Here is a 13,876-nt window from a genome sequence, read left to right as displayed (position 1 = left end):
CATCGTCTTTCCACCAAAACCCACTTCTTCTCTTCCCCACTTTCTATCTCCATTGACAACACCCTCATCCTCCCCGTCTCATCTGCCCGCAACCTCGGAGTCATCTTCGACTCCTCCCTCTCCTTCTCTGGCGCATATCCAGCAGATAGCAAAGACCCTGTCGACTTCTTCCTCTTTAACATCAGCAAAATTCGCCCCTTTCCTCTCTGAACACACCACCTGAACTCTCGTCCACGCTCTCATTACCTCTCGCCTTGACTACTACAACTTACTCCTCACGGCCTCCCACTTAGCCATCTATCCCCCCTTCAATCTGTTCAGAACTCTGCCGCACGTCTTATATTCCGCCAGAACCGTTATACTCATATCACCCCCCTCCTCAGGTCACTCACTGGCTTCCAATCAGATACCGCATTCAGTTCAAGCTCCTCCTTCTTACCTACAAAGCACTCAGTCTGCTGCCCCTCGCTAACCTCTCTACCCTCATCTCCCTTACATTCCCACCCGAAACCTCCGCTCACAAGACAAATCCTTCCTCTCAGTGCCCTTCTCCACCCACCGCCAACTCCAGGCTCCGCTGATTCTGCCTCGCCTCACCCTATGCTTGGAACAACCTTCCTGAGCCCTTACGCCAAGCCCCCTCCCTACCCATATTCAAGTCTTTGCTGAAAGCCCACCTCTTCAGTGCTGCTTTAGGCACCTAACTCTTACCTTTCAGGAAATCCAGACTGCCCAATTTGACGGCCCCTATCGGACTGACTGTTCATTTGTCCTTTAGATTGTAAGCTCTTTGAGCAGGGATTGTCTTTCTATGTTAAATTGTACAGGCGCTGCGTAACCCTAGCAGCGCTTTAGAAATGTCAAGTAGTAGTAGTACATTTTCCCACCTATTTGCAGGCTCAATGTGGCTTACATAGTACCGTATTGCGTTCGCCAATTCCGGTATGAACAAATGCAAGGTGATGTTGTGGTAGAAAAAGGTTCATGTGTGACAGATACATTAGGGATCTTAGAGAGGAAGAGTTATGTCCATTACGAGCTTTGGTTTTGTTGTGTTGCAGATATTCAGGCTTTTATGTTGGGTTGGTGGGGTATGCCTTTTTGAACAGGTTTGTTTTAGTGATTTCTGGAAATTTAGGTGGTCATACATTTGTTTTTATGACTTTTGGCAGTGCGGTCCATAGTTGTGTGCTTAAATAGGAAAAGCTGGATGCATAAGTTGATTTGTATTTGATTCCTTTGCAGCTTGGGTAGTGGAGATTTAGGTATGTTTCGAGCTGGTTGGCAGGTCTATGAGGTCTGTCATGTATCCCGGGGGTTCGCCGTAAATAATTTTATGAACCAGGGTGCAGATTTTGAAAGCAATATGTTCTTTGATTGGGAGCCAGTGCAGTTTTTCTCGGAGGGGTTTGACGCTTTCAAACTGCGTTTTTCCAAATATAAGCCTGGGCTGCTGTGTTTTCAGCAGTCTGAAGTTTATGATTTGTTCTTTGCATCCCACATAAATTCCATTGCAGTAGTCTGCGTGGCTTAGTACCATCAAGTTGCGGAATATTTCCCGTGGGAGAATGGTTTCACGCGTTTGAGTTTTAACATTGAGTGAAACATTTTCTTTATTGTGGATTTCGCCTTGGTTCTCTAGTGAGAGGTTCCGGTCAATTGTAACGCCAAGAATTTTCAGGCTGTCCGAGATAGGAAGGGTGTATCCTGGGGTGTTTATAAACAGTTTGTGGGTTTATAGGTGTGTATTGGGATAAGATGGTGAGGCAGTATGTTTTTTTGTGTTGAATTTTAGTTGGAATGCATTGGAATGCATTAGAACCTCTGAGGAATTACAGGTTGTGCATTCAGTGCAGTGGCATTGATGAAAAATGGTTATCCAAATGGTATGTTCTCCATTGAAAAGCTGCTTCAGTGGGGGGAGACAAGCATAAATTACACAATGCACTTTCTTTACCTAGTGTCCTTTGTAAACTCATGTAGCACTGGCCTCTTTTGATTTCCTTCTGTTGTCTGCAGAGGTACATCAAACTAGGCATCTTTTCATGCATTTTCTCAAGATTTATCCTTTCCATATCGCTAATCGCTGACTACATATTTGGGATGCTCCTGAACTTTTTTCAGTGCAGCTTCAACTGTGTCAATTGCAGAACACATGTGTAAGTTGTATTGAACTTGGACTGCAGTTTGCTTAAGTAAAGAGAGAATTATTTTGGTGGCTGTCATGTCTACTTTCTTTCATGAAATTTCATTTTATAAAAGTGAAGTTAAAGCAGAGGCTTAGGCCAGCTGTTCAGTTTTGGGGGGTTCCCTGGGTGGACTGGAAGGGCTACATATTCCTCCTCTCCCCTTCCCCACCCATGTGTGCATTAACATGCCCTTGCTGGCGGGGATGCTGAAGCCCCTCCAGCCAAAGAAATACAGTACGTGAGCCACTTCCCACCTCCTTGCGCTTGCTTCTTTAATGCGGAAGTTTGCCGCCAACTCCAAGACTCTTTGAACTTGCTCAGTTCTTGTGTGAACTGTGTATGCACAAGAAGACCCGTCATCAGCAGCAGGACGCATGCTATGAACTTCTGCATTACAGAAGCAGTGCAAGGAGGAGGGGAGTGGCTCACACACTGCATTTCTTTGGCTGGCAGGACTTTCCCCGCAGGGGGGGAGGCAGGCCTTCAAGGCCCCTGTGGCTACATCACTGGTTTAGACCAATGGTCCAAGCCCATATCCTATCTCCAGGGGTGGAAATACTTGGTAGATCCTGAGGGGGGGTAGCAAGGCAGTCCCCTGTTCCTCATATCAGTAATTCTTGTTAATCTCTTCCTAAATTTATCCATGCTAGCCTTGACTACATCTTCTGGTGGTAAATTCTGTGGTTTGTGTTAACTGAAAAAAGATACCCCCTTAAATTTGTAAGTGTATTCCTAATCCAGCACTATCTGATGAGTAAATGGCAATTCCATTAAATACTTCAGAAGAATTGTGCTTTTATAAACCTCTCTTCCCATATCCTGTTTAACCTTGCTCCATAAGAGAGCTGTTCCATCTCCCTTCATGTTCATTGACCCTCTGTACCTTTCTATAGTTAGTAACACCAATTCATAGTCTTCAGATTTATTTTTCTTTTTTAAATTTTTTTCCATTTGAAATTTTTATTAAAGGACTTGGTTTATGATATGGCAATATATAGGATAATGAAGTTGCAACATCAGATGCAGTTCTGTGACTTCGCACTGCAGCTAATGGCAGGAAATATTTATGCTTTAGCGTGTGTATTGTGGTTACAACAAAAGAGCTTCCATTTTACATTCACTATAATCTCATACCACGTAACCTATTGTGTTGTCTTTTTATTCTCAGTTTTATAGCTCACAGTGCAGCAGGAAAGATGAGTATGAGTCCTATTCAAGAGGAAACAGGCTCTGATGATTTGGAAGAAGGAGAAGTTCAAAGTGGAGAGCAAGATCCAAACAGATTCCGGTGAGGAATCTATTTCAGATACAAAGAGGAGCAAGCCAACCCTTCCCCCAAAATAAAGGACGAAGCTGTACCAGCAGGTGGGTGCTAGGCGTCCTCAAACACTTACTGCTTTAATTTGATACTCATTGGCTATAGAACTGGGTTAGGGCACATATCATTGTATGCATTAGGATATGGTTACAAGTGCGTACAAGATGAGTTAATCAGCCTTGTAAGATCCTTAGTTTATGCAACAGAATGCTTAAATGTTAATTGTGGGGTACACTTGAATTATTCAGTCAGGGTAGTGTCTCCAAATGGGTAGTTGGCTTATGGCCATGACAGCAGTGATCCTCACTCCTGAGTCCAGAGTATGTGGCGCATGATCTCCTGATTTACTGCTCAGGCTATTCTTCAGCTATTAGAAGCAGCTGTTCACTCAGCTCCAATGAAATTAGCTTGGCTGGCTTGTTTTTAAACCAGTCTTACCCACAATGGTATTCTAAACTTTTTCTGGCATGTACCTTTAATTACACTTACTTTTGCAAAACCAGAGTTCTTGAAGGTGAAGGAGTGTAGTGGAGCAATTGATTTTAATACCTATTTCCTCTAGGTACATACTGTTCAATACATTATTTTTTATTTATTTTACTTATATCAGCAGCAAGTAGGGATTCCTCTTAGTTCCATCAAGTTTGCTATAATATAGGCCAAAGCCCATGACAAAAAGGTCCTTTAACAAATCAGCAAATCAGAATTCAAGAAAGGGGGATGTAAATTGAATGTCCAATATGTAAACTTAAAAAAACAAAATACAGCTTTTTTTTTTCATACTTTATATCTTTTTACATTTACATCTCTCTATATAAAAAGCAACACCAACGTTCTATGAAGCCTCCAGCCGGAAGTGTGAAGGGGGCGAGATATATCCGGTTTCCCTATGAGTGTCTGCCCCGCCCTCTCTGTAACACAGTCAGTGAAGAAAACAGCAGAGCACGAAATCAAATCGCTGGCTCTGTAACAGTGAAGGACTCAGAGGGGGGAGGGGAGAGAGGCCAGAGGGCAGGGGACACACACCTCCCACATGCACACAAAAGAAAACATTGCTAGCCCCCGTTTCATTTGCATCAGAAACGGGCTTTTTACTAGTATCAACATAAATGTATTGGAAATGTACAAGAAATATCATAATCCAAACAAATGATTAAAAGGAAATATTTCTCTATTCTCTTGTCCACAAATCAATAAAGGATCCAAGTACTAGGTAAAAAGAAAACACATAAAAAATGTAGAAATGAAATTTCAAGAGCAGACATAAACCTGATAGCCTACATAATAGCATTTATCACTGGGAGGCAGTTAAAGGTTTTTCCCACACTTTCTTGTGCCTCAATAAATTGTAACAATTTTAAGGGTTCAAAAAAAACGTAATTATTTTCATTAATGACACCAGACATCTACATGGAAATTTTAATTGGAAAAACCGCTCCAAGCTTGAGAGTTCTAGCCTTATAAGACAAGAATTCCCTTCTTTTTTTTCTGGTGTCTCTAGCCAGTCTGGAAAAATCTGGACTCTTGAACCCAGGAATTCCATATTCATATGGCGAAAATAGGTCCGAAAGATATTATTTCTGTCCATTTCTAATGCAAAGGTAACTAATAAGGTAGTCCTTTCAGTCACTATATCCAAGGAGCTTTCCAGGAAATGAGTCAAATCTAAGTCCGGTGCAGCCTGAGGTTGTTCAACTATATTTTTATTCCAGTTATGTACTGGGCCCTAGCAACAGGTGGAAAGCTGTTGCTGGGATTCCCAGTACCTCTAGAAAATATTTTCTCAGCATATCCAAGGGAACAATTAAGGGAGATTTTGGAAAGTTTATAAATCTCAGGTTGTTCCTTACGACTTTGATTTTCTAAGTAAATAATTTTGCGAGCAAAAATATCTCGTTCCTTGATTAGGGTGGCTGATATATTCTGAGATTTAATAAGTTCTCCCTCCAAAGCTTTTTTTTTTTTTTTTTTTTTTAAACCAACATTATACTTGAGCAGTGCAAATATTTACGTTTTGGGTTACATCTGAATTTCATTAAATATTGAATGCATGTACTCAGTATATGGTAACATTCCTGACCTGTGCTACCTAGGAATACCAAACAAGTGTGTTGAAGTTCTCTCCAGTTCAGTATCCTGCTGGGATCTGATGTGTTCCGTGATGCATAGCATACCACAGTTCTTGAAATAATTTCCCTTGAAAAATACCTAATTGCTTAAAATGGTGCAGTAGTGTCATGGGATAAGTATTATAGCTGGCTTCAGTGTCCCATTCATACTTTTTGTGATCTCCATGTTATCCACTGTTTCCTAAAGTAACATCACTTCAGGCTTACTTGAGGTTTCCTATAATGGTTTACATCGGTGTCCTCTGAAATTAAGGAAAGCTATTCTAGGCCCATATCTAAGGCTCAGAGATGGTATTGATATGGAGTAACAGGCATACTGGCATGTTGAAGGGTAGTAACAAATATCTACTGTATCTGAATGTACCCCAATTAAATAGCTTTCAGGCATGCGGACAATAAACAATTAAAACAATAAGTAAGATCTGCCTTACATAATAGGGTAGCATGGCATTCAGCATGCTGGAGCCAATGATATATAAAAATTTCCAATCTGGAGCAATGAATTAATGAGCCATGCTGATGCAGGCTTTGTGTCAAGACTATGTCGAGCTGGATGCAGGCTTTGTTTTTCAGGTTCTTTTACTTACAGACCTGGTATGGCAACTTCAATATGCTGAATTGAATTTTCTTATAAATTCAGTGTCTTATGATTATCACAGAGATGAAAGATCCCCCTTGTTAGAACTTAGCTTGGAATCTGATACTGCTTCTGTTGCTTTTTGGTCACCTGACCACAAAGTACATTTAAGTACTGGTGAGTACATGTTCTGATGTTGCACTTTATTTATGGGTAGAGATGATAGAAATGATTGGCAAAGCATACTAATGTGCTATAGGAAAATATACAGGATGCCCTAGAGTACACCAACAGGAATTAGCTTAAAGCAATTGACAGGTTCAGGATTTCCTTCTGGTTCTGTCATTTTTTTGTATGTAGGTACCCTCTGTGCATTTACTTGTGCAAAGGAAAAATTATGATCAACATACAGCTCATGCCTTTATTAAACACACTTAGTTAACTACACTGGTAGATAAAATATCAAAGCATATGGGAGCCTTTCAGTTGGCTGTGCCTCAAGGTGCATAGCTGGATTCTAAATTGAACTGCATACCCTTGAAAATGCTTACAAAGGATGGTACCTGTGAACCTTATGACAAAGAAAGGAATGGAAACAAAAATGAGGACGTGATAACATTGCTCCATGCGACCGCACCTCGAATATTGTGTGCAATTCTGACCACCGCATCTCAAAAAAAGATATAGTGGAATTAGAAAAGGTTACAGAGAAGGGTAATGAAAATGAAAATATAATGGGGATGGGATGATTTCCCTATGAGGAAAGGCTCAAGCAGCTTAGGTTCTTCAGCTTGGAGAGAAAAGATGGCTGAGGGGAGATGTAAAATGAGTGGAGTGGAATGGGTAGCGCAGCACTGTTACTTTTCAGTTTACGCTGAGCTATAGTATGTGTAGAGCTTCAGAAAAAGGACATGCCAAAATTCACAAGACGAGAGGTGGGCATTTAACACAATTTTAATGTGTTAATTGCATTAAGCTCCCCCTTACCCCCCATGCGCCAGCGTCTTTCTCCCTCTTCCTCCTGGCAGCCCTCTGAACTTGCCTTTACAGTTGGCAGTGCTAAACATACACTTCTTTTCTCTAGCCTGGAGCCTCTCTGTAGTGTCCCGTCCATAGGAAACAGGAAGGTTCCATCAGAGGAAGCGGGATGCCACAGAGGGAGGCTCCAAGCTAGAGGGAATCAACATGTGTTCAGTTCTGCTGACAGACTAGATCAGCAGTCAACAAAACACAATCAGACTGGAAACTGGACAAAGACCCAGGACTGATCTATCTAAACGAAATGTGGATACAACCCCATAGTCCTAGACCTATGCTCCCCTGGATACAAAATTTTGAATTGGACCAGAACCGGGAAAAAATAGAGGCGACATTGCACTCATGTACAGATCCTTCTTCGTAGTGGAACCCATTACAGAATCCAATACACCACAACTGGAAATTACCTCCTACGTAAGTTGTGTACTTTTCTGCAGACCTCCGGGAAACTGGAAAACAGTCCAAACAAACTTTATGGATTGTATTTCTAACATCTACTCAACCAACTCCAACATATTGATAATAGGAGACATTAACCACACGTAGAAAATCAAAATACTGTAAGCGCTAGGGACTGTGTTGAATTCCCTGCAACCTCTGGGACTTCCAGTGATCACCAGCGCCCTCTACACATACCAAAGGGATTCTTTTAGGCTTAAAAGCATACAGATTCTCACCCAACCGGATTATGCTTTGCAAAACCAAAGCTGGACAGAAACTCCATGGTGTGACTACTTCAAGCTAAGCATGGCCCTCTAGTGGAAAGAACTAGGGATCACCCCAACACAATCACAGACCATTCATAACTCATGAGGAAAGCTTGATGCAACTAAATTCTGGTCTTTCATCTATGATGATCACTGGTCACCTCAAACTGATTCTGCAGATTTCATAATAGAATGGGACATAAGATGTACCACAGTACTAAATGAGATAGCCCCCATGAAATCCAAAAACATACAGGTTAGAAAACCGGTTCCATGGTACAGTGATACACTGAAAGAGCTAAAAACCCAATTTAGAAGACAAGAATGAACTTGGAAGAAAACAAAAACACCATCACAGCCTGAAGGGAGGCGCGAGAAAGGTATAAGAATAGCACCAGGCAGGCTCAGAGAAAATTCTATAAAGAACAAGTAGGCTCAAATTACAAAGATACTAAGAAACTCTATAAACTTGTAAATACCCTATTAAATATCAAACCTCTTACTAGAGGGAACGATGACCCCCCCCCCCCCCCCCCCCACACCCCCCCACCCCCCCCCCCCCCCCCCCCCCCCCCCCCACACACACACAAATCAGCACAGAAAATGGTAATCTTCAACCAAAGGAAGAGTATACCACAAACTTAAACCAACCTTGAAAAGCTAATAGATAAACTCTATTACCTTCTAGAGGAATCACCAGCAGACAGAACTTGGACGACCTTTGCTCAACTTACCAATGAGACGATAACACAAGCGATAAGAAAATTCTTGACTGCACACTTGACACCTGCCCCAGCTATATTATGAACACTCCTCCAAATCATTTTGTTGACCAATTTACCTCTTAACAAAGCTTCATGTTCCGAGAAAGCTAGTTCCCAAAGGAAAAGGGCAACATACTTCTTACGCCAATCCCAAGGGATGTCAGAAAAAAATCAATGACACCTCAAATTACCGACCAGTAGCATCCATACCTCTAATGACTAAAATAATGGAAGGTATCATAGCCAAGCAACTAACCAAACTACCTCAACAAGTTTTCTATTCTATATGAATCCCAATCAGGCTTCAGGACCCACCAGAGCACAAAACGGTACTAATCACACTTTTAGCAAAATTTAAACATGAAATCGCAACTGGGAATAGTATTCTTACTACAGTTTGACATGTCCATTGCATTTTACATGGTTGATCATACCATCCTACAAAGAGTCCTTGACAAAATAGGAATAGGAGGGGAAAGTACTCGAATAGTTCAGAGGATTCCTGATTACCCGATCCTACCAAGTGAAACTGAACTCCATGATCTGCAACCCTTGGAAAGCAAATGCGGCGTACCCCAGGGTTCACCACTCTCTTCATTACTATTCAACCTACTGATGGTCCCCCTTGCAAGATCTTTCCGACCAAGGATTCAACCCTTTCATATACGTAGTTGACATTTCCATCTTTATCCCCTTCAAAAAGAGATATCTGAAATTAATACCAAAATCACAGACGGCATAAATCTCATAGAACTTTGGGCATCTACTTTCAAACTGAAACTAAATAGGGAAAAAACTCACTGCTTCATACTTCACCATAAAATACTGATCACTTTACATCTAGCAATGCTATGGGAACAACCATTCCCATAACAGATGACTTGAAGATCTTAGGAATCACCATAGATCACAAATTATCCTTCGATAGACAAGTAAAAAACACTACAAAGAAAATCTTTCAATGTGGAAAATGAAACGTATTAAAAATATTACTTTTCACGAGATTCTTTCGCTCGCTTGTCCAAACTATGGTCCTTGCACATGTAGACTACTGTATGGAATATATGCAGGATGCAAGGAACAGACACTAAAGAAACTCCAAACACTGCACAAATTACTGCAGCAAGACTTTACCTATGGCAAAAATTGATTTGAAAATGCAAGAAGTTGTGCTCCAAAACCTACACTGGCCACCTATTAAGTCATGCCACATCCTTCAAGATCTGTACCTTGGCTTACAGAATAATCTTTAGCCTCACACCATCCATGTCCTGACCTAATTACCCTATCATTACGCAAACACAACCAAGAATGTAAGATCCTACCTAACCCTCCACTTCCAACGTGTACACAATGAGCTTCTCTTAAGTCTGCAACAATCTGGAACTCCTTATCAAAAAACCTAAAATCCATAAACTACCTACCATCCAGAAACACCTGAAAGCACACCTCTTCAAAACACTTTTCCTACATGACAACACTTAGCCTAAACAGCAAACAGGCCACCACTCCTTACCCATGTACCTAAATGGATCCTGCATGGACTATTCTGCTACTGTTTTTGCTCAACCTCTTTGCTTCTAATTTGTAACCTGTTTTTCTATTCTCAATTTGTAAGCCACATTGAATCTACCACTAGGTTGTAAATGTGGGTATAATGCAATAAAAATAAACAGAATAAAGGCAGAGAGTCAGCAGTGAGGAACACAGGCCCAGAGACCTGGAGAGGGATGGAAGGGGGAGCCGCCAAGGACTCCCAGCTGGTCAGAAGCTGCGGGAGGATGTGCAAATGAGGGCCCCAGTCATTCCAGTTGCCCCCCTCCCCCCCCACACTGCCCTTTGTCAGAGTCCCAACTGTTTCCTCATTACCTGCCACCCTCTTTATCCCTGATTGATCTTTCCCTTTTCCTGTTTGCGCCTCTCAGTGAATCTTCTGGGAAGAGCTTCAGGGGGTGGGATATCCAGCTATTGTTTTGGGAGGGGGTTGGAGGTTAGATTCTGTTTTCTGTTCTTAGGTTATGGAAATGGGTGTCGTCTTTGCAAGCTGTGGTAGTATTTTATTGAGATACATAAAAATGATCCACTAAAAAAAATTAATTAAAAATTATCTGTATTAGTGTTTCGAAACACATCAGGCCCCTTTTCACAGATGTCAAGGATCCCACTTCCCATCACCCTGGTGGCCTTAACTTTGGAGGAGGATGCGGTCCTAGTCCCTCCTGCTGCTGGTTGCCTTTCAAAATGGCGGTGACCAGCCCTGCCCAGAACATCCCAGGGATGCACTGGGTAGGGTTGGGAGCCGCCATTTTGACAGGTGCCCAGCAGGAGGAGGGACTAGGGATTTTGGGGGGGTGCCACTAGGCCACCAGAGTGATGGTGGGTTCCTTGACAGGGGTCCTACTAGACCATTAGGTGTTTGCATATATGGGGAGATTCCAGTGGACCCCCAGGGCTGACAGTGACAGTCAGTGTCCTGGGCATGCGTTCAAAAGTTGTGCTTAACACACAACTTTGATGCATATGCCAGGTGCCATCTGCCTGCTTTGCTCTCTCATGTTTGAAGCTTAATAGCATGGCATATCATTTGCATACTATTAGCTTTGATCATGAGGGAGTTAGTTTTGGGTGCTGCTGTATCAGTGAACTCCAGAGCTGTTCATGCAGCACCAGAGTTTTGATCATTGAGCTGATAGTGAATGAAAACTACTTTCCAGTTAATTAAACTGGAGAATTGTGTGCATAGTATATCAAAAAGCTTTTAAAGGGCAGTACCATAAATAAATGCAGAAACTCTATTGATAAAAACTCATTGCTTTGCTCCCATCCAGTGTAGATTAGCTTGTAAAATATGTGAAACTAAGGAGACCCACTTAACTAACTTTCAGTACAAATGCTATTTTTATTGCATTATACACTTAAGAATTTGTGGGTGGTTTAAAATCAGATGTTTTCAACCCAGTCCTTGGGGCACACCCAGCCATTTGGGTTTTTTCAAGATACCCCTATTGAATTCAGTGGGGATATCCTGAAAACCCTGACTGGCTGAGTGTGCCCTGAGAGGACTGTGTTGAAAACCTCTGGTTTAAATGCTTGCAAGCTGATTTGTTCAGGTGCACCTCAAGCAGTGCAATTCATCCACAGTTTGTTGTAATTTTTTAATTAGGGCTTTTCACTTTGAAGGGACCCAAGTGGGTATATTTGTGATGGTGATATATCAGCAGAGAGATGCTGAATAAACAGGCTTGGCTTGTTCTGCTGATCGTCTTGTTAAGCTGCTGTAGATCTGGTTGCTTTGGTTTGCATCCACACCACAGCTGGAAACAGCTTCATTCGTTGCAGTGCGCCATAGCCTGGTCCTAAGACCTTCATCTTCATTGAAAATGTTTTTCTAAAAAAAGGCTAAAAGACATGCAAGTGGCAGCAGTATTCTTATAATGCTTTTAGGGATGTTCATCATTCTCATTTTAATAGTCCTGAAAGTGTCCTTTTAAATCTGAGGCAATCATGTGAAGTGCCCAAATTGGAATGAATAGGGCATAGCTGGACATGTGATCAGAAAAATTGCTCATGCAGTATTGTCGTTTACTGAGGCTGAAATGTCAAATAAAACCCAAAGAAACAGTAGAATTGGCAATTAAATTCATATAACAAAATGTGTAATCCATTCTCTTTATTAGATGCATTGAATTAAAGTGCTACATTCTTCAATAAATCTGTCATTAAATACTCATTTCATGCCACATAAAATTAGTAAATGCTTAGTGGAATACTATAAGAAGGTATATCCTTAATTGTTACATTATTGTGTTCGCATAGCCATCTTGCACTTCTGGGCCCTCAATCATTGTAATCTCCTTTTGCTCTATGTAGCTGGACATACAGGGTATTAAATTGCCATAAGAACATAAGCGTTGCCATACTGGGACAGACTGAATGTCCATCAAGCCAAGCTTCCTGTTTCCAAAAATGACCAATCCAGGTTACAAGCACCTGGCAAGATCCCAGAATAGTACAATACATTTTATGCTGCTTATCCTAGAAATACATATATAGGAGAAAGTCCCTCTGAACACTTGCAATTAGCAACAAGGTGGAGTCTCATATCACTTAGCACGAATACTCGTATCACTCCCATGGTGACTCATACGTGCATTTGTTTCTAACAACAAATGCACGTATGTAGAGTCACCATGGGAGTGATATGAGTATTCGTGCTAAGTGATATGAGACGCCACCTTGTTGCTAATTGCAAGTGTTCAGAGGGACTTTCTCCTATATATATATATATTTTTTAGTAGTCTGTACTTTTTAATTGGAGAAAGTCAAGCCATATAGATTTATTGCTATCCGAGAAATAAGCAGTGGATTTTCCCCAAGTCCATCTTAATAATGGCTTATGGACTTTTCTTTTAGGAAGTTATCCAAACCCTTTTAAAACCCCATTAAGCTAACTGCTTTTACCACATTCTCTGGCAATGAATTTCATAGTTATAGCAAATTTGCCAGTCTTTTAAATTGGATTGGTGGAGACTTGTCAACATTAAGCACGTTTCATATCTGTTGAGAAAACTCTGTCCATCTTTGTCCGTTCGTATGTACAGGCACAAACAGGAACACACAGGTGCAGGCATGTTCACATATTCACATAGGTGGAAGCATACATGCACTCGCCTCATAAAGCCCCTGTCCTACGTAATGAGAGGAACTTATCATGTATTTTCACATACCATCCTTGTACAAACATGCATGAGTTTACAGATAGAAGGGGAAACATGAGTGACATTCTGACACTCTGTAAGTGTGCACTTGCAAAGTTAGTTTGTTATAAGCTTTAGTGTTTTGCGTCTCTGCATTCTCTCCTCTCCCCCCCCCCCCCACCCCCCAATACAGTGGTCTTCACTAATTTGTAAGTTGGGGAGCACTTTGAATCCACATGAGCATGCTAATAGTGCATGTTGGTACCAAATTCAGGATAAAATTTACAAACAAGCTGCCCCAACTAATATGTTCATGATTTCCCCTATAGGGAAAGTAATTAAAAAAATGAGTTGAAATTGTTCATTTTTTTTAGGAAGTTTTAATTAATATTTTTGTGTTTTGACTTTTCAGTTATTACATTCCTAAAGAATTACCCAGTGCAAATTTCTTGGGATT

General features: G+C 41.2%; 1 protein-coding gene across 1 annotated transcript in view; it reads left to right on the top strand.

The window, feature by feature from the left end:
• The window catches only part of PARN (poly(A)-specific ribonuclease), a 201,257-nt gene that overhangs the window by 171,547 nt on the left and 15,834 nt on the right, over positions 1-13,876 (top strand). Inside the window, 1 exon segment of the mRNA XM_030211049.1 lies at positions 3,358-3,554. Coding sequence (XP_030066909.1) covers positions 3,358-3,481 — 124 coding nt within the window. The 3' untranslated portion in view covers positions 3,482-3,554.

The sequence above is a fragment of the Microcaecilia unicolor genome, chromosome 8 (genome assembly GCF_901765095.1).
Source record: "Microcaecilia unicolor chromosome 8, aMicUni1.1, whole genome shotgun sequence".
Classification (NCBI taxonomy): Eukaryota; Metazoa; Chordata; class Amphibia; order Gymnophiona; family Siphonopidae; genus Microcaecilia; species Microcaecilia unicolor.
This window is presented reverse-complemented; position numbering and strand designations above follow the sequence as displayed.